Source organism: Epinephelus lanceolatus, chromosome 19 (assembly GCF_041903045.1).
Source record: "Epinephelus lanceolatus isolate andai-2023 chromosome 19, ASM4190304v1, whole genome shotgun sequence".
Classification (NCBI taxonomy): Eukaryota; Metazoa; Chordata; class Actinopteri; order Perciformes; family Serranidae; genus Epinephelus; species Epinephelus lanceolatus.
Window position 1 is genome coordinate 26,467,797 of NC_135752.1, and position 26,206 is coordinate 26,494,002.

The 26,206-nt window shown below is 41.9% G+C and overlaps 1 protein-coding gene across 5 annotated transcripts in view; it reads right to left on the reverse strand.

Moving 5' to 3' along the window:
• palm2akap2 (PALM2 and AKAP2 fusion) overlaps window positions 1-26,206 on the reverse strand; it is a 136,731-nt gene that overhangs the window by 103,121 nt on the left and 7,404 nt on the right. For all 5 annotated transcript variants that reach the window (XM_033647263.2, XM_033647265.2, XM_033647264.2 and 2 more), the window contains one exon: window positions 11,295-11,346. In XM_033647263.2, coding sequence (XP_033503154.2) covers window positions 11,295-11,346 — 52 coding nt within the window. The remainder of the gene's footprint in view (window positions 1-11,294; window positions 11,347-26,206) is intronic.

A 26,206-nucleotide genomic window follows, 5' to 3' on the forward strand; every position in this document is an offset into this window, starting at 1 on the left:
CTAAATTTAAGAGGCTAAAAGTCAATGTCTGATCCTCCGTCTAAACCCAAGCTCTTGGATTTTTTTGGCCAATTTTCTGTAGAAGACTTGTATAATGTTCTGATCCCTAAAAAACTGTTCAACACTTGTACTTTCAGGCAAATTAATTCCATAATTCTCACCTGAAACTGTACAGGACTAGACTTGAAAGCAGGTATACTTATTCTCACTTGGACAAAAACAAAACAATAAGGAAGGGGACAAAGGTGCCAATGCAGCCTATGAATCCTTAAACAAGTCCTGACTTGAAGCAAGATTCACAGTTGTTCATAAGGGGGTATCAGTAATGTTTGATTGGAAGGAAAGGATGGGTCCGAAATCCAAGATGGTTTACTACAGTGGTTCTACAATGGTGTGCCATGATGCCAGTCCAGGTGAGCCATGGGATTCTGTGATAACCATTCATTATTATGGCAATATTCATCTGGGCCTATACAAAAAAGTGATGAATGTATCAGTGTGTTGTATGCACCCATTTCCTAATAAAGAGGCAACCTCTAGCTATGAATTGTAGCTCTAAATGTAACTTAATTTACTTTAATTTAAAAAACCTTCACAGGGAACCTATTTGTCCCTGTTTGTGTGTGGGAATTATAAGTGTGTGACACTTCAAAAGCCCTGATTGGCAGCCAGTGTGAGGGATGATAGCATTTAAAAGGAGAAAGATGTGAGTAGGACAATGGATCACTTTATTGTACGGAGCAAATTACAACAAAGCACCAGCAAAGTCAACCTACCACCGAAAGAAGCAGACTATCAGTAGACAGTATCATGACAGCTACCAGCTACCGACAAAGGACAATATGTAACGCTTAGTGCTACATTTAGGAAGGCAAAACCTTCGCCCTGACGGATGCATCTGAAACTCAACATGGAGTGGATGTTGAAAGTCTGAGACAATAGACCGAACTTTAGAGGTGACCCTCTCTTCATCCAGATATACAGTAGATTATTAAAAGTAACACTGGTGAAGAGCAGACTCGATAAAAGCAGAATAGAACAATTTTATGATTGTCCTATTTATATCGAAACAGCCTCCTTAAAAAGAATAGGCTTTGGTTTGCCTCCCTACAGATGCCGTCAGTGTTCACATCAAAATTCAACTTGTCATCTAAGACAGTGGCCAGATACTTGTACTGTTGCATTCCTGCCTCGAGCTCCCCTTGACCGCACAAGGAGCAGGAAGGCAGGGCCTCCTCGAAAAGCAAGTAACATCTCACTGGTCTTAGACACATTGATGTGGAGGAAACACTGGTCGTACGAAACCGAGATCATATTCTGATCCATGAAGGCAGCTTACGATGACAGAGTCATCTGCATACTTAAGGACAAATCTTGATGTGTGATTACTCTGATATTCATTTGGGTGTGCCTTGAGATTTTGGCTTGACCTCTGGTGTGCCTTGGGTTTACTTCATGTGTTACTAATGTATGCCTCCATCCAAAGATTTTCCATGTACTAGGAAAACAAACAAAACTTAGCACAACTAGGTTAAAGTGCTGAATATGGCTCTTGTACAAACACACACCTGCCAATAAACAGCATCCTGCATTACTGATACGCATAAGCTCACACCCTGCATCATGAGGTCACACTGACATGATTATAATGTGATGAAGGAGTGATGCAACTCTGTTGGATTTAAAGTTCTGCCAGTGTTGAGACTGCGGACAGAAGTGAGCTGCAGGTCAGATGAGTCGCATTCTGCACATGCCAACACACCCAGCAGAGACATCTCACAGCCAAGATCATCTTCCGTTCAGCGGGCAGCCATACCTGAGCGCTTAGAAAACAGAGACTGAAATGGACCTGTGGTTTAAATGTCACAAGTTTGATTCTGCACTTGCTGTAAAGATCATTGGGTCATAGTATGAACTCATGAGCCAAAACCTATAATGTGAATGTGTGCATTTAGTGTTTGATTGATTAGTCGATCCACAGAAAGTCAATCTTGATAATGGTGGAAATAATGAGTAGGTGCAGCAAACACCTGCAGGCATAGAGTATGACTGTGTCCACTTTGCGATTAGTGGTGACTATGTGAATGTGATGTCCTATTCAAACAGTGCTAATTTGTTAAGACCAAATCACGGATATGTTATATTTGTACATTATACATGTGTCATATCAACATTTCTAAAATGAGGTAGCTCTGATTACATCTATGTGCGTGGTGTGACATCTCGGCCACACTGCTGCCAAGCTGCAGATCACTGTTCAACACCATCAAACAACAAAACTGGTTGTTTTTCGGCAAGTCATCATTGTGCTTCCAGCAGCCACAAAATATAGGTTTTACCTTAGCAAGACGCTGGCGACATTACAGCATCCATGCGCAACCAAAACCAAGTGTTGGAAGCGGCCATTGTGGCACCAACAGTGGGTGTTTTTCAAGCAAGACATTAGTGGCATTTCCCTTTTTTCAGATGTTTTTTTTTTGGCTTTTATGGCATTATAAGAGAGGACAGACCAAGCATGAAAGGGTGAAAGAAGGGGCATGACATGCACCAAAGAGCTGCAGGCTAGAATCAAACCTGTGGCTGCCGTGGCAAGGACAGTGCCTTTGTACATGGGGTGCCTGCTTTACCAACTGAGCTCCCGGGCAACTTTAGTGCCATTTCCAGTGGCAATTGTGCCACCAAAACTGGGTGTTATTTGGCGAGACATGAGCGGCATTTCACGCGGCTGTTGGTCCACCAAAAGGTAGTGTTTTTTAGCAAAACTTCAGCATGATTTCCAGGACCAATTCTGCCTCCAAAACTGGGTATTTTAAGTCAAAACGGGGTCTTTTCCTAACCCCGTTCCTAAACAAGTGTTTTTTGTGCCTGAACCTAATCATGTTAACCACAGCACTGTTGAAACATGAAGATACACAAAGTTTCAACATATCCCCTGCATAGTTTCAGAAAATGCTACATATCTGTGGTTTGCTGTAACAAACCATGCCAACATTTATTCTGGCAATTAGGTTGCAAAACGCTAACCTGATAACCCCTTAGCCAATGGTGGTATCAATACGTGCAAAGTCAGCACATCACTAAAATGTCTTGCATGCCATCGTCATGCGATAGCAGCAGGTGGTGACTAAAATCATCATGTCTATACTGAGCAGAGACACAGGTATGCATACCTCTGCATTCACATGAAGGCACACGAACAAAGCATGTGGCAATCTTTTGTCTCCTGATGTCTGCATAAGTCGAGACACACTGCTGCTGCTATTGACAAACCGGAGGGTATCTGTTATCAGGAGAGTAAAAATTGAGACTAATAATGTGTTGCATTCATAGCTGCATCTAAAATTACCTTTGCTGCATGTCGGCTGTCTGCCGTCCCTACAGCATTTCTGTGTCCTGTCACTCTGCATTGTTTACTATCCAATTCAGCTCAAATGTCATGACAATAATTTCAAAACCAGCAGTGCCCACTAGAGCTGCATTCCAGTCTCAAGTCCCTGTGAACCCTAACCCCTCCTATTAGCACACACAGACAGACACACACACACACACACACACACACACACACACACACAGGCATGTACACACACACAAACACGCCAGAATGTCCATTAACTCCAAGACAGCTGCTGCTAATTTTAGACAGCATGTAATGCCTGGCGTACCCCAGACCCCCTGCTACCCAGCAAACCACACCCCCTCTTCCTCCTTAAAATGACTTTGCCCCAAGCACACTCCCCACCCCCATAAAGTGCTGAAGTCTATAAACCAAGCCTCCCCTTGCCACCTCTCCACTCCTGCCTCTCCAGGATCCAATCTGCTGTGCTGGTAGGCGGCAACACCCACTCAGCCAAATACTCAAAACCTAAGACACTAATTCAGGAAGTCGATTGAGCAATCACATACAGGCAGTGAGTCCTTTATATACACTGGAATGATGCAGTGGCTCCTGTGACTTATCATAAACCCACAGCTGTGTCATAGTCTGCATATAGAGTATTTTCACTTTAACGGAGCAGACAGGGGCCATCTGACAACCCCTTGTGTCTTTTCAGCTAACTAGACCAAAAAGCCAGATCCCCTTTGACTAAACAAAGCTATAAAGATGGCAAACATCTGTTACATAGGCGGAAAGTTGTGCAGTCTCACCTAAGACAGAGCATACGAACACCATTACAGTGATGTGTCCGATTCAGTCAAACACGTGTCTGATTGCGAGCAAATAACTGACAATTGGACAAACAGTCCTCTAACAGTTTGCTCGCCTGGGAACCAGACGAACCTGCGAGCTTATGTTTTATTTGCTCTGGCAGATGTGTCTGGTGTTCTTCCCTTTCAGACAGATTTTAAGCAGACCTGGCCCGCTTCGGCCCAATCCCAATCGTCCATCTAATATGGGGCAGGTTTGATGCGATAACTAGCAACTGGCGGCGCTTTCATGCTTAACGCAAAACATGCAATGATGTCATTTTTGGCTCGTACACCTTTATATGGAGGACACTATGGTGAGCATAGACCTAGCTTAGTGAAGAGAGGCGCCATTGAGGGAATTTCGAAAACAACCAAGACGACTGCAGCTGATGTTGAGCTTTCTGTTGAATCACAAACATATTGACGCTATGTCAGCTCATCTCTGCATGCTGTAGTCTGTTGTCTATCACTCAGCACTACTTCCCATGTTTTGTTGTTCAGACTAGTTATAAGTCCATCCAAATTAGTCCAGAGGCATTTTGATCTACAGCCTCTGATACCACCCCTTGGCAGTTGAAAATGGCGTGGAAGTCTTCACACTTTGCAGCACTTCATCTAATTTCCATTACCTGCTGTAGTTGGGATAAAACTGATGCAAATTAAAGCAAATGACAGAACGTTAAAAGCTAATATGTGACAAACCATTAACTGAAGAACTGTACGAACTGCTTCTTTGCTTTAGGGCATTCAAAATGTTTATAAGCATACTGTATGCACTCAAAGTAACGCTACAGAAACCGGTATGCTCAACTTGGAGCTCAAGTTGGTGCCATTAAACCTAAGTAGATCTATGATTGGACCAGTATGAACATGCAAAGTTTCTGTCCAAGAGTGACCCAAGCCCATGCCACGGGAGCCATTTTGGGCCCAAGCCCAACTAAGAACCCAAATTTAGACTGCAAAAAAAATGTTTTTGTTTTAAATATTAAAGCATTTTGTTACAAGTCAAGGTCAACTAAAGCCTTGTCAGTGTGGTAATAGACATTTGAGACATGATCTTGTGAACCCAATTCAACCCTTGGGGAATTTTGAGAAATTACAGCCCGGCCTGAACCCAACAGGTCAGACTGGGCCCAATCGAGTTTGGGCAGAGAATCAAATCTCAGCCACATGATTCCTATGTGATAGCCTAAGCGCAGAGGAGAAACCACCTACGGACTGCAGTGTTTCTAGCTCCACCTTCTACTATCTGATCAGTGTGCTATGTACCAGAACAGAGGGGTGACGAAAAGTGGGGTCAATAAGGAAAAGTTCTATCGACAGCTTTTCACAAACCGAAAAAAAATTTGTGCTGAACTCAACTGAACCAGACTGCTTGGTGGAAATGGGGCTTTAAATTTACAAAGAAAGGTGTAAGTGTGTTAAAAATATGCTCACAACCTAAAGCTGTTATCAGAAACCCACACTGACCCCACTTTGGCAACCTAAATCAATATCTTCCATATTGTTTTCAAGGGTTCAATGCAGCCAATATGTCGATCCCTGAGTAAGTAAACTGCACAAACTGAAACTAGACAAGCCTTCAAGCAGCCCAGCCCCCAGCCCCCTACTCTATTTACCTCTCTCAACGCAGCCCATTACCGGACCCTCCACTGCACGCCACAGTCACAAATCTCAGCATGCCAAGGTCTAGCTATACATCCCCCTCACCTTCACCCTGCCCTGATCACTTCCCTCTGTTAGACCTCACTAAGTGGATCCAGAGCACTGACCAGCTTCTAGAGTGACCCTGAGCCACACAGATTACTTCACAGAGTTCATCCTCAGAGATCAACCCCATGGTTGAATCCTGGAAATAACAACAATTCATAACGACATATTAGTCTTGGAGGATTGTTGTTGATACTCATAAAGCAGCCAGAGAGAGGGATTTAGATTTCAAGCTGATCTTTTTGCGATGAAATATCTCTGGATCCACGACTGTCCTGTTCCAAGTGGCAGCAGCTGTCATTTCCTCATTCTCTGTCTTTGCCACAAGCACACACTCATACCCACACACACCACCGTCATCTCACTCCTCATGCACCACTTCCTAATTCCCCTTAGACTTGGCCCCAGACGATCTGCGGCCTTGTGTGTGCTTCACTGTGTGTGTTGGGGGTAGCAAAGAGTCCAAAGGGCTGAGGTCATCTGTGTAAACATGTCACACACACACTACAGAGAACTCATTGAATGAGTACATGCACACACGCACATACACTTTTGTATATGCATCCTGCCATGCTGTGTGCGGTCGGCGGGCCACATGGGCAACAGCTAATTAGAAAGCTGAAGCGCTCGCCATTCATTGGCTGAGCTCAAAACCACACAGGGTTTTGGTGAACACACACAAATTTACAGAAAACACACAGACATAAACACACATGCACACACACACACCCGCATATATATGCACACACACGATTTTGGGGAACCCTGACCAGGCCATCCAACGGCTATAATTACATGTTAATAATATACCAATTACAGGTCTGGATTTAACTACATGACATCACAACTGTTCCCTAATCTAACCAATTAGTAACCATGGAATTCTGCACTGCTGGCAGCTGACAGGCCGTAATCACTATCAGACTGTGGGAATCTTTGTCTGTTAGTATGTGATGGACAAATGAGCCAATTGACTAATCAACTCTTAGATTAAACACTGGCATATATCCCACCCTTTGTTGTACCAAGTGATTAATGCTCTAAGTCATCCTATTTTACAGAAACCGAACCAATCAGGGATACATTGTTTCAGTTTGGATGGTAGTAACTCACAAAACTCAAATTCATTTTAAGTTTAGTTTAGTTAAAGGGGAACTTTGGTATATTTCAACTTGGCCCTTATTTTACCATGTTTTTGTGTCTAGGTGACTAATGGGAACAACAGTTTTTGAAATTGGAAGATCATTAGCAGAGAGGGCTGCAGTGTAACCACTTGAGGCATGTGTGCCCTGCCAATTTACATCCATCAAAAGCGGTTGTTTTAACCACTAAAGCAGGCTTTGTACTTGTGCGTCAGCTCGATGCAGAGCCTACGCCATAGCCTACACACATGGCCTACGCCATTGTGAGCATTTATACTTGTGCGGTGGTGAGTTTGTGTCACTCTGCAGTTACACCTCCAAAACACTAGTTGGCTGCTGGGTTTCTGTGAAGGGCTGTAAAGTTTAGTTGATTCAACCACACTCAAAACACACATTAAACATGGGTTAATAGCGACAATTTCAAACACAAGTACACAAATCAGCTTCACTATAACTCGCAGCATTCACAGACAAACACTTGTCTTTATCTGGACACATTTTCCCCACAAATACAACATGCTAATGCTTTTAGCACAACCCTATGGCATTTTACATTGTATTAATTAGCCTAGCAGCTAGCAGACTTTTACACTGCTCATATGAAGCCAGGGACAACAGCAACATTTAACAAAGGTAACATAACGTAACGTAACGTAACATAACATAATTTGGCTCCATTACAACTCACAAGGTTCACCAACAAAACAACTGTCTTATACTAAACATGTTTTCCAAACTAATATAACATGCTAATGTTATTAGCACAAGGCTTTGGCATTTTACATTGTATAAATTAGCCTAGCAACGAGCGGAGATTTCCTCTGCTCATATGAAGCCAGGATAAATCACACACAAGACTTAAAATGCTATTTTTGTGGAGGCTTTATTGTCTTCACAATTTATTGTTTCTTATCTGTGAAATTAAAGTAAATAAAAGCTTTGTTTCCACTGAGGGAAATGGTTTCAGCTTACAAAAGCAGACAGGAGGTCTGTGTCGCTGTGACATATAGTTACATTTCTGGGGAGGTCAGGCTACGGCGTAGGGTACGTCGATGCAGAGCCTACGCTGTAGGTACGGCACTGATTTGATGCATGTCCTATAACATTATAGAAAGGACCTTACAGTTTTTCATACCTTTCCAATGTTCTGACCTATTTTGTGTCCAAGTCTTGATCTGAATTCTCACGAGAGGTGACCTGTTGCCGGAGGACAATGGTAGAAACTCAAGTGAGAGTTGGAGAGAGGCTTGCTGGTAATAGTTTGTTCTGCTGGAGTACATAAAAGGTATCTCATCCAATGTTAGCTGATTCCAATTCCAGAACGAGACTTGAGAATTAACCTGTATCTGTGCTGCAGGCTGCAGCCCCCTCTCTCGATAATGGACCAATTTTAAAAATTGCTGTTCCCACGAGGCACTTACACACAGAAACATGGGAAAATAGGGTCCAGGGTGGAAAATACTGGAATTCCCCTTTAAGTTCAACACATGATAAGATGCGGGGAAAAAAATGCAGCAGTAAAACTACTGTAAAAAAACATTGTGCAGGAAGGGGAAGATGCCTCTCAGGGTTCATTGCTCTCTTGGTCCTTCAATAATTAGTAAGTTACAGAAAAGTATTTAAACAAAAAGCTACATATGGGAACGAAATCATAAGAGATACTGCATGAAACTTGAACCAAGTCATTTTATAATGTGCTTTAAGCATTTGTGAAGAAATATCCAAGTCAATGAATTCTGTAATTTCCTACTACACTAACTCACTTCAAATGCTGTGATTGAGCAGATAGGTATGCCGTCCTTTCTGCTAAGGTCTGATGATTCACAGCCATTACCTCCATGCTTTATTCATGAGCCACACAGCACATAGACCCAGCTTTGCGGTAAATTAACATCATAATGACAGCTGTCTGCTACCTGACAGTGATCTCTTTTGGTCCAGTTCAATAGATAAAGCACGGCAAGGAGCCCCAAATTCAAAGTCCACATGAGGTGATGTTTATTGAAATCAGTGTCAGATCCAGTAGCTGTTTGCTCAGACGGCTCAGACACGGAGAGATGACACTTGGCTCTGATTTTAGCGGAAGCTTCCAATTTGGCTCGAGCTCTGCTAAAGTATTGATGAGGTCTCAGAGTATCAATTATTGATGAAATCATTAGCATGTCAGCTGCAGACCCGAGACAGTGTGAGTAGGAGTGTATCCCTGCATCTCTGCAGGGGTTCGGTAGTACTTAGTCAGTCAGACAGAAGAAAATACTATACAAATACTATACATTTTGCTTGACTTTTAATCCAGTGTTTGTTGTGCGCTGAAACCGGCACTGGTTTCGAAAATGCTCGCTCTTCATTGACAATCAGAAGAGGTTTTAGTAAATCCTTCCCCTTCTCTTTGAGATGCTCTGGGAGTTTTCGTCCAGCTTCTGTATTTACACTGTTCCTGCACTGTTTGGCTGAGTCTGTGGCTTACAGAGTGCTTAGCTGCCTCGGAGAGTTGTTAGCACTATTAGTGTAATAGTAACCCTTCTCTATTTAAGTGCCTGGTAGGGCTTGAAAGCTATTAGTGCCCATATTGTCCTTGATATAGTGTATATACACACACACACACACACACACACACACACACACACACAGCTGAGACAAGACAGATGCTCATTTGAAGGAGACAAACAGGCTCAAATGATTTACTTGTATTCAACAGCTGACTCTACTTTAAGTCGAAGCTCTTGGCACTTCCAGTAGGACCTACATAGTTAGACTACATAGAGCATGCTTTGTAGTGTGTGCGACAGCTGCCACCAGAATATTTTGCAACATTTGTTGTCATTCTTGGCCCTGTGCACCAAACCAAAACTCATTTAAATGATAACTTAATGATTTTGTAGTGCTTTGCCAAATGTAAGAGTGATGCAAGAAACAGAAACGCTTGTTCCTCTCCTGAAAAGTGTGTGAGAACTTTCCACTCTTCTTTAAGTACATGCAGCCTGGTATGGCTGCCATGTCTCAACGTGGCCAAAATAGTTTCTCCATCTGCTGCTGCTGCTGCTGCTGCTGTTCACCCCACTTGTGTGCATGAATGTGTGTGTGTGTGTGTGTTCCTGTGCCTCTGTGAGTGTGTGTGTGGTATGCTGTGGTTACTCGCTGGCGCCAAATTTAGTCCCAGGCAGTGAATCCTGGTCTAAATCTTGCTCTTAAGTCCTATTAGCTCTGAGCCAAACACTTCCAACAGATGCCCCCGTGATTGCGAAACACAACGGCGAGTCTCCAAAACGTATTCTGGACCACCTCGCAGCTGAGATCATTCCACCTTGGAAAGCGCATACACCTAAAAACCTCAGACATCTGGCCAAAAAAGAAAAAAACACAGAGCTGGTTTTTCCACCAACTTTCCTCTGAGTTGTTTTACCCCAAATAAAAAAAAAATAAATAAATAAAAAAAAAGACATGGAAGAAGATGAAAGCTGACACGAACAGCAGCAGCGCGGTGCAGAAGGATAGCGAGGGAGGGAAGCGGATTACAATTGGTGCAACAAAAATCACTTTGTTTTGAGTGACGAAAATGGGTGTAGGGGGCTATGATGTCATGCTGTGTATTGGGCTTATTCACTTTTCTTATTTAACAACTAACAACTGCGATAATGCAATCATGTTTATCAGAATGGAATGACGTAGTGGACAATGTTTATCTTAGCTTTCGTCACGTTGGGTTAGCATTTAGCCTCCTACAATATTAGCTAATGTACATGGGTAAAGCAGGAGTGCGCATTGTACACTGGATGTCTCTTGTACTTGGTAATGGAGCCAATTTATCTCCAGCTTCTGTTTAGGTTCATATAAGTTGATATGATTAAGGTAACTGGCTTAAAAACCTTAAAAAACAAGAGGTCAGCCAAGGGGTCACCATGATACTTAGCACCTCTACTGTTGGTTGGTCAAAGTTCAATAAAGAGACACCCTCTGCATGTGTTTGAGTGCAACATGAATGAAAAATGTGACTAGGCAGAGGCAGCATGACAGAGAGTGAGAAAGACTAGAAGAGGCAGGGAGACTAGCAGAGTTGCAGGAACTCTGAGGTGCCAGACAGTGCGGCGAGATATTGTACTGTGAATGACAGAAAGAGTTGAAGTCAAGGTGAGACGGGGCGGCCATGAGAGCACTCACAAACAGACAGCAAAACAAACAGACAGAAGGTCAAAGAAACCCAAAGAGAGACGAGCAAAGCCAAAAAACACACAGTTTAAACACACTCTGACTTACCGCCAAGGCCTGCAGCCTCTCTTTGTGGAGCTGAGCCTCCTCACACGACATCCTGAAGGGGGGGAAGCAGGGGGGAGAGGAAGGGTGAAAGGAGAAAGGAGACGTGAGATCTGGGAAGACTGAGAGCTGGAGTCCCTCAGCGAGAGGTAGAGAGGCAGAGAGGGGAGGGAAGTAGAGGAGAGAGGGAGAAGAGGAGTATCCAGACGAGGTCCTTCCTCAGCAGTAATCCAACCAGAGAGGGGAGACAGCGGGAGAAGGAGCTCGCACTGAGTGGAAGCAAAGATCTCTCATTCACTGGCCATGTGCCTCACACTCAGCCCGCTGCTCGCATATTCAGTCTCTGTCTCTGTGACTCTATCACCCACTCTTTCTTTTGCGCTCCCTGGTCTCTCCTCCCATTTGTCCCCTCCTTCCATCCCTCCCTCTCTCGCTTTTTTAGGCATGAGCCATGTGTGATTGAACAGCTGGGTGGAGCAGCTGAGAGGAAGGGGAGGAAGAGAGAAGTGATGGCATGAAGGTAAAGGAGGGGTGTGAGGAGAGAGGGTGAGAGGAAAGGGAATGAGGGAGAGAAAGAGGAAGAGCAAAGTAAAATTGCAGAAGTCAGGAAAAGGGAAGCAGAGGTGTAATTTGTCATATTTGAAAACTGAAATGAGACAGTGGGAAAAGGGACATTAAAGGAGACCTACTATGCTTTTCCTTATTTTCCGTCATGTATGTTACAGTGTTGGATATTTATATTAAACCAAGACAAATAATGAGGAAGTAGAAGTAATCCCTCTGAGCAACAACCTAAGGCTTCAGACTGCTCTGAATACTGTTTCCTACGTTTTTTTTCTACTTTTAAGACAAGCTGATGTCAGATGTTGACAGATTTCTTTATATGGTCATCTGCTCCAGGCATGTTTACATTATGTAGCCTACACTGCTACATGTAGCTACATGCTAACTTCAGGGAAACAAGTAATCTTTGTTGCTGATGTTGTTACTGCCACTATAGTCCATTACACTATAGTCCACTACAGTCTTCCCCTGGCTAAAAGTAGTCTGCTACATGTAGCTACATGCTAATGTCAAGGAAAATTTGATTCTAGGTTGTCAATGATGTAAATCTCTCCCAGATTTTGGATGATTTTCCTAATTAAACATGTTCGGCTGTAATGACTTAGGTTGGACAGTAGTAGAAACACAGTAGAAAGTGCTGCTATACTGCGTGAATATCATTCCTTGGCTGCAAGTACACAGCTACATGTAGCTACATGCTAACATCAGGGAAACATGTCATCTTGATGATGTAAATTTCTCCCTGATTTCTGATCATATTTTTGCTGGAATATGTCCTGTTGTGAAGATTTTTGTTTAGAAGTTTTTATTGGTTATTTTCACGATGCAAAGTGCCACTAGTGCACTACAATCTTTCCCCAGGTGCAAGTACACTGCTACATGTTTGATGCTGATATTGATTATTTTACCCTAATTTCTGATCATATTCCTGCATGTACAAGTCTGGTTGTGAAGATTTTGGTTTAGAAGCTTTTATTGGTGATTTTTCACGATAGAAAGAACCGTTGTACTCCTTTACAGTCTTTCTCCAGCTGCAAGTAGACTGTTATATTTAGCTACATGCTAACATCAATGAAACATTAAAATCTTGGTCGACGATGACGTAAATTCCTACCAGATTTTGGATCACTGTCCTACTGGAACATGTCTGGTTGTGAAGCTTTGTTGGTGACTTTTCATGATGCAATGTGCCACTATAGTCCACTACAGTCCATCCCCAGCTGCAAATACACTGCTACATGTAGCTACATGCTACCATCTGGGAAATATTTAATCTTCAATGCTGATATTGATAATTTTCCCCTAACACACGATCATGTTCCTGCTAGAACAGGTCTGGTTGTGAAGATTTTGGTTAGAAGCTTTTACTGATGATTTTTCATTGTAGAAAGTGCCACTATAGTTCGTTACAGTCATTCCCTGGCTGCAAGTAGACTGCTACATGAAGTTACATTCTACGTCAAGGAAACATTTTTTCCTCGTCATCAATTATGTCAATTTCTCCCAGATTTTAGATCATTTTCCTACTGGAACATGTCTAGTTGTGAAGGCTTGGGTATAGACTCTTTTGTTGGTGATTTTTCACAGTAGACAGTGCCTAGACTGCGTTACTTCCATTTCCTGGCTGCAAGTACACAGCTACATGTAGCTACGTGCCAACATCAGGGGAAAATGTAATCCTGGTTGCAGATGATGTTAGTTTCTCCCTGTTTTTGGGTCATATTCCTGCTGAAACCTGTCAGGTTGAGAAGATTTTGGTTTAGAAGCTTATATTGGTGTTTTTTCACGATGCAAAGTTCCACTATAGTCCATTACAGTCTTTCCCTGGCAACAAGTAGTCTGCTAGATGTAGCTACATGCTAACATGAAATCTTGGTTGCAGATTATGTTAATTTCTCCCTGATTACAGATCATATTCCTGCTGAACCATGTCCTGTTGTGAAGATTTAGGTTAAGAAGCTTTTATTGGTGATTTTTCATGGTAAAAAGGGCGCTACACATTGTTACAGTCATTCCCCGGCTGCATGTACACTGCTACATGTGGCTAGATGCTGATGTCAGGGAAACATTATCTATGTGAATTTCTCCACAATTTTGGATCATTTTTCCTGCTGGGACATATCCGATTTTGGTTTAGAAGCTTTTAATATTGATTTTTTTTTCCCAGTAAAAAGTATCATTGCACTCTGTTAAAGTCATTTCCCAGCTGCAATGACAGTGCAGAGACACTGAGCTATGGAAAACCTGGAAATGCTGACCAATCAGAGCAGACTGGGCTCTTTTTAAGATGGGGGGTCTTAAAGACAGACAGGCGCTAAAACAAAACATTTCAGATATAGGGTGAATATAGGTGTTCCTGCACAGACGGTATGAGGAAAAAGATATGTTTATTTTTATTTTTATAAGCAGTATGAAGTATGAACCTGATAATGAGCATAATAGGTCCTGTTTAACACTTTTAGTTGTTTCTCTCCTTTTTTTTCCTTTTGCTAATTTTAAATTTAGCAAATTTCTTTTAAAAATGGTCAATAATGTAATATATAAACTAACTAATTTGCCATGCCTTTGCTTTTTCATTGGCGCACTTGGAAATCTGCTTCCTACAGTCCCACAACCAAGTCTAAATCCTGAACATGGAGTGTGTTTTTGGACACAAATGATGGCAAAAATAATATCCCTCAGCCATAAAATTATCTCTAGACAATAGCAGGATATGAAAATGACAACACCTAAAAAAGAAACCTTGCTGCCACGTTTCGGGACAGAGCTCACTGGCAAACTGGGGCCACTGCATTATGATATAACAAACTCCTCCCAGCACCCAGCCTTCACCCATATGTTGTTTAGTGTAAAGTACTAGTGCTGCAAAGAACTATCGCTATGCCACACATGTACATTTCTCATGCCATGGGGTCATGCAATATATTCCTCTCACTTTAATTAGAGAGACAAAATGTCAAAAACCTGGACATCGCATGTTACTCGTCATTTTAAGATATTCTGATCTTCTATTAAAATTCTACGCGGCCGCATGCAGTGATGCCGCCCACACAGAAAACAATCCTACAGCTGACTCTTCAGGTTCTATTTCTGGTCACTCTGGTCATACATTTATTCCAGCGCCTTTCAAATCGACATCAATAGAAGCTCCTGCTTCAGAAAAACAGCAGCGGGATGGAGAAAAAAAGGAGGATTGTGTCACTTTGTGAATTGATGTATGTAGATGAACATCTTTCTAAATACAAACTGCAAAAACACCTCTTTAAAAGGCAAGACACACCTTCACACACACTCACACACACCAGACAAAAGAAGTGTGTGTGTAAATGGGTCACTGTTAACTGTGTCCCAATTTTCTTTCTCCCTATTTTAACTCTCTAGGTTCACCTGGGTTTCATCCTTTCTTCTTCTTGTCTCCTTTCATACACCGTTTTACTTTATTTTCTTACTTTCATCTTTCACTCTCTTTTCCATCCTTCCTTACATTCCTTACTCTTTCCTCCTCTTGTTCTCTCTGTCCTTTGCTGCATCCCTGCCCTGTTTTCTACAGTCATAACTTTCTCCTCACTCCTTTCTTTCTAACTCATTCCCCGCAACTTTGCTGCATCCTTGCCTCCTTACATCACATTCCTTTCCTACATACCTCCCATGGTGCATCTCTGCCCTATATCCCTCTTTACATCCTCTGTCTTCTTCCCTTTTTAACCCTCACTCCTCCAATTTGCTCATCCTCCTTTCCATCCCTCCTGACCCCCTTCCTTCCTAATCTTCCTCCCCTCATTCCACGGCCCCCCGTTCCTCAACATCTCCTACCTGTCCCCCTTCCGTCTATCCATTCCTTTCTCACACTTTTCATTCCTCCTCTTCCTCCGTAACTCCCGTCCTCCGTTTTTCTCTTTTTTCCCCATCCCTCCTTCCACAAGCAGACATCCTTATAAGGAGAAACAGCAGCAGCAGTCCTGGCTGACTCTTTGGGGAATACAGAAGCATGTAACACACACACACACACACACGCTCACACAAACACACACTGACATAACAGCCACCACATTACTCAGAGAGAAAAAGTGTACAATAAATAACTGCAGCTGGAGAGTGTCTGTCCCGTAAAGCCACTTGGCAGCAGAAAGCAGGGAATAAATCAAAAATTTGTCGATATCCAGCGCTCAGCTAAAGCGTCTTTGTGGTGTTATATTGTTTCCAAACTAATGCACGTAGACAAATCTCCGCAGAGATGGACTCAGAAGTGCTGACGTTTTTATCCACTGCAGTTCTTTAAAGTTTGGTCTTTTAGTGCACGACAATAGTAAAAATGCCTTATTCAATATTCTTGATATAGGAAGCATTTTTTATTCTTAAGTATATTTTTTAAAGGTATATATACTGTATTGCAACAAGAAATGTTTCATGGAAGCAAAACCTTTTTAATATATATATTTTTTTACATAACTACACCTAGTTCTTAACTGACTAATTAAAGAGTAGAACATAATATTAATTATTTTCTATTTAGTTTAACTTTCTCTGTTTTTATTTAATGTAGCCACTAGTTTTTATTTCAGTTTAAGTTTACCAATTTAAGCTGTCAGATGTGATCCAAAGCTGATTGATCATTTAACCCAGGAGTTCGCAACCTTTACTATTAAAAGAGCCATTTTTGGCCAAAAAAAGACAAAAAATATATATATTTAAGCCTCATAATAAAGGTAACGCAGCCTTTTAAGTTGAATTTTAGCCTGTCAACATTACTAATAGATCGAAATGAGCATTCATTAATATGTTTTAGCACAAGGTGGCTCCTCTGCTGTGGGATATTTTTGATTATTTGGTACTCTAACTTTGCAGCATTGCCAGTGAAAGCAAAGACATTTTTCCACACACTATTTAATTCTTTATTTTCCCCTGAAATGTTTCCCTATTTGGATTTGAATTCCACAGCTAGCCTAGGAGGACTCAAGACTACGGTGGCCATCATGTTTTTAAAGGAAAAGGCACCAGGCCAGACGTGTGACGCGCATTTTAGTTGACGAAATGTCAAAACATTTTTTTTTAAATCGGTGTATAGGCTTTGCATTTTTACAGTTAAAGAATGTGAGATCACTTTAGGCCTACAACAATAAATGAAAATTAAAAGGTTTTTTAAAAAGAATGGGTGTCATTCATTTCCAAATAGTTTTCTGTCAAAGCCACAGGGAGCCGCTGGAGAGGGGCCAAAGAGCCACATCTGGCTCTAAAGCCACAGGTTGTCTAATCCTGATTAACCCTTCAGCTAAATGGTGATGTATTTTGAGACTAATGCTGCGTTAACATGGAACCAACATACCAGACATACCCAGAGAATACTGGGGATAGTGACAGTGGACGGTATTCCTGTCCGGAGTTAAAATATTTTCACTTCTTGCCGTCCTCTGTGATGGAACTTACAACCAGGTATTACGCAGCTCCCTCACAAATGGAGTAAACATGGGAAATTACCGGACATTACCATAATAACTACATAAAATAATAAACACAAAATAATTTTAATTAATATATTTCATTACATTCTCCTAAATGAATCATTATGACCACTGCAACATATCGTCATGCGTGATTTGTTTCTACCGTCCTGCTATTTCATCCGAGTGTTTGTTTGTTTTCCTTGTGCCATCCGAAAGCTGTTTTCCGTCTGCTGTCTACCATCTGCCTGATTTCATGTGACCATAGTTTAAGTTATTAATCTGGAGTATGAGACTTTTCACACTTTTTTGTGCAGCATTGGATTGCCCTCAAAATGTTGTACTTTTTAATGCAAAAAAAAAAAAAATAGCACAGTTGTTTACTGCACCCTGATAAGGTCAATCAGGGCTGCAGTGATCTATACTTTTATATAATTAATGAGTCCAATGACAATGTAGTGAGGAACCCATGGGGAATTATAACCTGACTCTGCAGTTCCCCTCAATTCTATAAAGTGTATAAGCACCTTTCAGCTCACTGTTTTGGTTTTATGGTAAACAACTTTACTGTTTTGGTTTACTTTCACCTCTGGTATCATCACTAGAGTTTGCAGTGCAGCAGGCAGCTGTTCTTAGTGGAAAAAATCTCTGATAAATCGCTGTATAATATACTGCCCAGCACCAACAAGACAGAGAGACCAAAGCATAGCCAAAAGGAGGGGAATATTGTATTGACATTCAGAGACCTGTTTTCAAATCAAGCTACGGTTGCTTTGTGTCTGCTGATTGTGTAAATAGGCAAAAACACTCCAGGAAGCGGCGACATGCGGCTGGCAGCAATAATTACATTTTCTTGCGACCAGGAGGCATGTTTATAAGTTTCTGTCAGGAAGAAATTCTTTGTAACACAGGTCAACATGTCACAGGAGTCACAGGAATCTTTGAACTGATTAGCTGCTGGGATTCTTTGGACACTGAATAGCCTGCACGTCACTGCTGCTTTGTGTGTTTTCAGCTTGACTAACTGTGCAGGCTTTGCTTGGTATAATTTAGATAAATAGATAGATAGATAGATAGATAGATCCTTCATTGTCATTGTATGTTATACACAGACTTTTGTTGGAGCAATCCATTTTGCAGCATATAAATGTTACACATGAACCAACACACACTCGCTCATCACATCATTCTTACGGGCACATACACACACATTAATATCTATATATTTTTTAAATGTATGATAAATAGCAGAGATGGGACCAGGTCACACATGTGCAAGTCTCAAGTAAGTCCCAAGTCATTTTCTCTTGGGCAAGTCAAGTCAAGTCCTGTAATAGGTCAAGTCAAGTCCAAGTCAAGTCACCTTATTATTGTAATTTTACCTGCAGAATCTGATCTTAATAAAGTGAAAAGACAAGATATAAGTAACTGTCAGTAAACATTGACTTCATTGCTACAATGTTTACTTTGCAGGAACGACCCCCATGCACGCACACGCGTGCGCGCACACACACACACACACACACACACACACACACACACACACACACACACTAACCAAGGCAGCGGCCAAAATCACCCATTTAGCTCATTTAACCCTGTGTTGCTCGTTCATAAAACGGACAGCCGGTCTTGTGATGAACCGGTCAGAATGTTCGCTCACGTTTTCTGGGGTTAATGTTAGCAAATAAATTAAAAAACAAGTTCCACCAACCCCTTAACATGGTATTACAGTATACCAGAGTATATAAAAACCGCGACGGTATAATTTTCAATACTGTCAAAAATACAGACACTCATCTGGAGAGGCCGTACTGAGGATATTTTGCATGTAGTGCACATCAAGCGCCACCAGAGGTCAGTGAATTGCAAGAGGCAGCTGAGCTGATCTCAAGTGTTGGAGACAAACCTGACCGGACCAACTGTAACAGGTGGCCTGTGTCGTGCCGGCAACAGCTGAGGATAGAGAGACCACACAGAAAACAACTTATTTTCACATCTAACTTGGTGAATTAGGGGTTTATTTCAACCACATCAGAGCTGGTGATTGTTGGAACAATGGACTAACTAACTAAAGGGCTAACAAGACTAACCAAGATAAAAAAATATACGTTTCTTTTGACATTTTACGAGTTTGTTCTGTGTAATTATTATACTGGAAATATGAAAGCGCATGGGTTATGTAGAGAATTTGCAGGTCGCAGGGTTTCATTATCGCAGGGTATCATAATATATATCTTATACGCCAGTGAAATTCCAGGAAGGTATGAAAAATTAGATGCCCCCCAAGCCTAATGCTAACATATCACACACATTTGACTTGCTAGTTTTCGCGATTGGTAATAAAATGTTTAAATATTTTGTCCTCAGTTGGATAAAACCTACAGGCTTATACAACAGCCTCACTGAGGTTCACCATCAAGACACAAAATACAAAAACTGGACTGTTGCACCCTTATTAGCAGCACATTGCTTTAACGTGAGGACATGCAGGTTATAGACCATGACCTGTTTGGGCTCTCTGTAATATATAGTGTATGTTATAAACCCAGGCTCAGCACTGCAGCTGTCTGACTGTATAGCCGCTCCAAGACTTCTGGCCCGTCTCTGTTTGATCTGGATTTCCACCAATCACATCATTGCGTTGGCTGCTCAGAGCTCACACTGTCATTACAAATCATATGTTCTTACTTTAACAGTATTCTTCTCCTATCGACCCCACTTTGTCCCCCGACTCTTTAACTATCTCCTCGCCCCCTTATACGCTGACACCTTCCCTCCCCCTCCGATCCCTTATTTCTGGCGTCAGTTATGTTGGTTGGTCGTCGTTGAAGACAACAGCATCATTGTTCCTCGGCATCGCCACGACGACGCGATGACCTCACTGCACAGCCAGCCCGGCCCCGCCTCCCCCCATCCCAGCCCAGAGGTAATGGCCTCCAGATGTGAAATCAGAGGCACACACACACACACACAGAAATATAACAACATGCTAAGAGTGAGAAGGAGAACGAGCAAATATGGACAAAGAGTGTAAGTCAGAAGCTGTGCGTGTGTGTCTGCGTATGTGTGTGCACGTGTGTGTTATTTTTTGCCTTTCCTGAGATCAGTCACAACATTACAGGTCTCCCCAAAATAACTGAAACACACAGATCTGGTGCAGACTGGCCTCTGCTGCATAGAGTTATTGTGTGTGTGTTTGTGCGTGTGTGTGTGTGTGTGTGTGTCTGTGTGTGTGTGAGAAAGAGATAAAGGAGGAGACAAAAAGCAACCCAAACATACAGACGTATTTCTGACTCTGGGAGTGCCAGACCTTGATCTCATTCATATTTTATACATCACTGAGGGGAGTCAAGCTGTGTTTGGGTGTCTCACTGTCTGTCTGTCTGCACACACAGCTAACTAAAAGCTATTAAACTTCAAGACTGCCGTCCTTATAACTGCTAACGAGGTTTTTTCCACAGCAAAACCAGTCGTAATTTGACAAAATGATGCTGATGGCTAAAGTTATGAGAGTTATGAGTTACGAGAGACCTCAGTCTGCTGCAGGACAGCTACATACATACATGCAAACAGAGCCCCTCATACTGCCCATAATCACAAGAACTGATAATAGAATAACACATTCAGTTCCTCACAGTATGAAAGGCAATTCAGGTAGTATTAACCCAGTCGCCAGAAATATTTTTTGTACTGTATGTTTTTCTAAACCACATATAAGCCCCGTTTCCACCAAGCAGTTCAGTTCAGTAAGCTTTTTTCTGTTTCCAGTGTGAAAAGTTGTGGATGGTACCAATGGAACTGTTCCGTACTGTCCCCATTTTTGGTCCCCCCTCTGTTGGGGTACCTAGCACACAGATCTGGTACAAAAAGTTGGAGCTGTGAACACTGCAGTCTGTTGATTGGTCAATAGAGGACGGTCACTCTGCTCAGGGCTGAGTTGTGGCTGGTTTTGACGCCGATGTAACCACTGTTCATGCCGTGGAGAGTTTTACATATACTAGTAAAGTATATCTCTAAATTGAAATTATGTTTTGCTGCCTCTTGCAGCAGCTGTAGGCGGAAATTTTTTTTTTTAATTCTCTGGGCCGACTGCTGGCAACTTTTAAGGTGGAACGTTAACTTGTAATGTTACTCAGTGAGTTGACAATATGAATCCATCAACACACCTTAAATTTAACTGTGACAACTTTGACCATTACTTTAGTTTTTATATGACATATACTTTTAATAATGAGTGGATCTTCAAACGTTTTTATATATCAATTTTGACCGGGTTATGTGAACTGCATATATTCTAATCCTCACTCGGAGAAAAAAAAAGCATCGTAGAGTGTAGTTCCTGTGGGCTATGACAACACTAAACCCCTGAGCTTGCTTGAGAAGGACTAAATGCCCAAACCTGCTATTTTCAAATATCCCATGGAGAGAGACTTGTTCTGTGGACGATAAACGAGGTGCAGACTTCCATCTGTGTCACCGGTAATGAGGAAATACAGTGAGTGACAACAACCCCGCCCACATTTAAGAGTACTGTTTGCAGTGGAAACTCTAGGGTCGAGGTACCATGTCTGAAGGGTTACTTTACATACCGAAAGTGTTTGGTGAAAATGGGGTTTTAGATATTTTTTTTTTGCAGATACTGCACAGTTCTAAACATCACCATGGTGAAGGTGTGCTTAGGTTTAGGCACAAAAATAAATTGGAAATGAAAAAAAAAGGTCACTGCCTGGCTTAAAACACACAGCAATGGTGGCACAAAAGCTGCAGGGACAGGTTGGTAAAAACCACCAGGTTCCGTGGCTCAAACACTGCCAGGAAACATTGCAATGTGTCGGTTTTGGTATGAAACACCTAGGTTTGCTGCCACAAATGTCGCTGGGAAACAACGTGAAAGGTTGCCATAAAAAAACTGGTGTTGCTGGTTTCGAACTGCGGTCTGCAGCTTGGCAGGCGTAATGCCTAAGGGGACATGCCATCCACCATCCAGATGACAAATGTCAGTGTGTATATTACATCATTTCAGAAACACTGATATGATACATATGAAATGTGCATATGTAACATATTTGTAGTTTGCAGAAATGTATAATGCAAATATTTCTTCTAGTGGCTGGGCTGATAAATTAGCAAGCCTTGTAGTGGTTAACAGTAACCACCAGCTGCTACATCTGTGTCTGTTCAGCCTATTGTCTTATGTCTCTCAGTCTCTTTTAATCTCTTCGGGATGATTTTATGTTGAAAGAGAGGAATTCACATGCATGTCCATACATATCAATGCACGCATATGTGTGTCTGCATCTATATGTTTTTGTTTTTTTTTATTCTGTAGAGTAGCTTTTAATCGTTTAATCACACTGATATGCATTTTAAATGGGAAGCAGATGTCTTGGCCTGCAGACACTCAGATTATCACCACCTCAGCATGTTCTGTCTGCTCGCTCTTTCTCTGAATGCCATTGATTGTTTTTCCTCCCCTCTGTAGTTTACACATCTCCTCTTATACAGTGTTTACAGTTCATGTGCTTGTTCATTTTTATGGAGTGGAGATGGATAAGGGAAAGAACAGATCACAGTGTAAAAGTGAACCACCACATCACTGCTGATCGCCACACAAAACAATGAATATAAAGGGAAACTTTGCTGATATTGAACCAGCTGTGTGGCATTGCAGTGTGTGCAGATGAACAGTGGTTGGCTTCGACCCCGTGCTGCTACCAGCACCTGGACCTTCACCGCCAGACGGGCAGGGATCTCCAGGGGAAGTCAAACAATGTTCATCTGCACACAATGTGATGACACAGAGCTGGTTGAAATATCTGCAAAGTTTCCCTGCTTCCCTTCACTGGTTCCTGTACAGCAGGGTCGGTTTTTGTTTTTGTTTGAACAGGGAAGAAATGTGTATCTTTTTCCAACCTCTCCAGGTAACGAGTATCATTAATACACGATGTGCCCCAGGCACAACATTTAGCTCCAAATCCACAAAACCAGCCTGAAAATGAAGGAAATCTGAAACGACTGCATTAGAGTAACCATTATATACAGTTTCCCACTCTGTAAAGTACTTTGACTGCATTTGTATGAAATTGTGCTTAAACTTGCTCCCAAGGTCAAAAATACACAGAGGACCTATGTGCTTTGATTCAGGGCTGCAACTAACAATTACTTTCATTACTAATTAATATGTTGATCTTTTATGTTATTATTTATTAATGATTTCGTCTATTAAATGTCCACATAAAACTAAACATGCTCATCACAATGTCTCAGCTGCCAAAGAGACATTTTTCAATTGCTTTTTTTGGTTTGTTTTATTTTTCTGGTTGATAAATGATTAATTGAATAATAAATTAATTCAAAATGAAACCAAACAATGAATAATTTGAATACAGTGGTTCATTTGATGCTATTGTGGGGATACGCTATAACTGGATATGCTCAATTCATCCCATCACTATGAAGAGTCTCTTTCCTGTAAGACTTCCCTGAGTGTGCAATAAATAGCAGCCGAGAATGGGCCATCTGCCATTGTGGTGTCTGCGCTCTACATGACCACAAATACTACCTCGTCTTTCTGCTGATTCAGTGGACAGCCCAGAGAGAGCGCGGTGCGTATGCTGATTAAAAACGAGCCCACGGCACAGAGGAAAACACACAGAGAGCCGAGGGACGACAGGATGTGATAGACTGACTGGATCACGACGGCACTGTCTCATCTTCAGAATTATAACATTAACTATTGATGCGCCAGTGAAGCATGTCTTCTTCATGCTCCACTGCACTGCTTCGTGGGTGCGGCTCTCACAGAGGATGCGGAAATCACTCCAACCTGTCACTCAAAGTGCCTGTTAGACAACTGATTGAGACTCTGAGCTTATAGGTGAGCCACAAACTGCTCAGCATCCCCTAATCTGCACCATCTACAGGGATTTTAGAGCCAATTATGCACAGACTGCATGATCATAACATGCACAAGGATACTGCAAACTGCACATGCTGTATTATGCACCAAATTTGCAAAAATACAAGTTGCACAAGCATCAAACAGACAGATATTGAGCAGGAAGGCTGGCTGCACATGTACAGTGACAAGTCCCTCCAACCCTGTAGGTGCAACACTGTAAAATATCTACTTTACAAGACTCTCCTGCACCCTATATACTGTAAGGTACAGTCTCTGATTTCAATTTCAAAGGAAGATCCACCAGCACATCTATACTGTCAAAAGTAATTAGTCATGAACGTCTGAATGTTCCACGTTGTAGTACAGTACAGCAGCCATATGAAATGTTCCACCAACAGTAGTTCCAGCAGGATACAGTAAAACACAGTACACCCACAAAGCTTTGAATGTTAAAGAACAACTCCCACTCTCCTGTTCTCACTACACTATCACCGCCACTACTTCTCTCCACACCGATTCATGTAAGCAGCTGATTAAAGCATGTTTAGGTGCAACAAATATGACCAGAATTTTAAGCATTTCCGTTTCATCTCAATGAGACTCAGGAAAAATTTCTTCTAATTTAACTGTTTGATGATTCTCAAAGCTTTTGACTTCACAACACTCCCATTTTACTCTGGCAGTATCTGGAATTAGCATTTTTGGAGTCCTGCTCTTCACTGGAGTTGAAGGTTTACCGAAGATACATCTGCCAAATTTATTGGTTAGTCCTCAACCTTGAAGCTTTTTTTCCTGTTGTAGTTTGACACAGGCTACAGGTCAAGAGCCTTTAAAAAACACACCTTTGAGGACCACAGTAAGACTTCCTGTTAGCACTCTTCAGACTAAGGTCATTTGCCATACTTTAAAGCATCTCTGTGATGGTGTCACCTGGCTGTGTCTGACTATACTGACGTCAAATTACTTCCAGTGTATTAAGGTGGTAAAGACGCCAAAAAACCATATGTCTCCAATAATATTTATTTCCTCTGCAGTAACACGAGCCAGCAGAAAACACTAAATTAAACCAGCTCAGTAGCTCAGTCCATAGGGACTTGGGTTGGGAGCCGGAGGGTTGCCTGTTCAAGTCCCCGTCCGGACCAAAATATGGAGCGTGGACTGGTAGCTGGAGAGTTCACCTCCTGGGCACTGCCGAGATGCCCATGAGCAAGGCACCGAACCCCCCAACCGCTCGGAGCGCCTGTTATGGGCAGCCCACTCTGACATCTCTCCACTTAGTGCATGTATAGGTCCAGTTTGTGCATGTGTGTGTTCGGACCTGTGTGTAATTGACAACAGAGTGAAAAATTGAATTTCCCCTCAGGGATCAATAAAGTATATAAAAAATACATAAATAAAAATAATAGAAGAACATGGAAAAAACTTGCTAGGCTAGCAACTTTAAGGCTAAAACAACCAATATTGCAGCTCTTTCTTAGAGTAACAAGGCTCTCTATATTACACCAGGGCTGCGTTCAGCCGCAATAAAACACAGCAAAACATTAGGCTCATTCGGGATCAACCACACCTTGCCTGGACGAGATCAGGTGGCTGCAGCAGGAGGCGGAGACAAAAAGCTGCAGTCAGGTCCGACAGTTTCCAGACAGTTTCCAGCAGCCTTTGGTCTGTACAGGAAGTCACAGACACACTCATTTCCTGTCTGATATGATGTCAGTTTATTAAAAATGTTGTACAGATGATCTGTAATTTATGTTCAAGGTTTAAATTCCATTTTACATTAATTCTCATGTAAATCATATCAGTTTACTGCTGCAGAGCAGACCTGTCCCTCAGCTACACAGGCTGAATAAATTGTGTCTGACTATTAGATTAATATTTCCAGAGGAAAGAAATACAAGACGACAGCTTTCATTAAGGCTCAGTCAGATACAGTCAGGGCTTCACATCTGTACAGATGTTATTTTAAGAATCCTCACATCCCACTGACCACCAGCCTCTGTGTTGCTAAA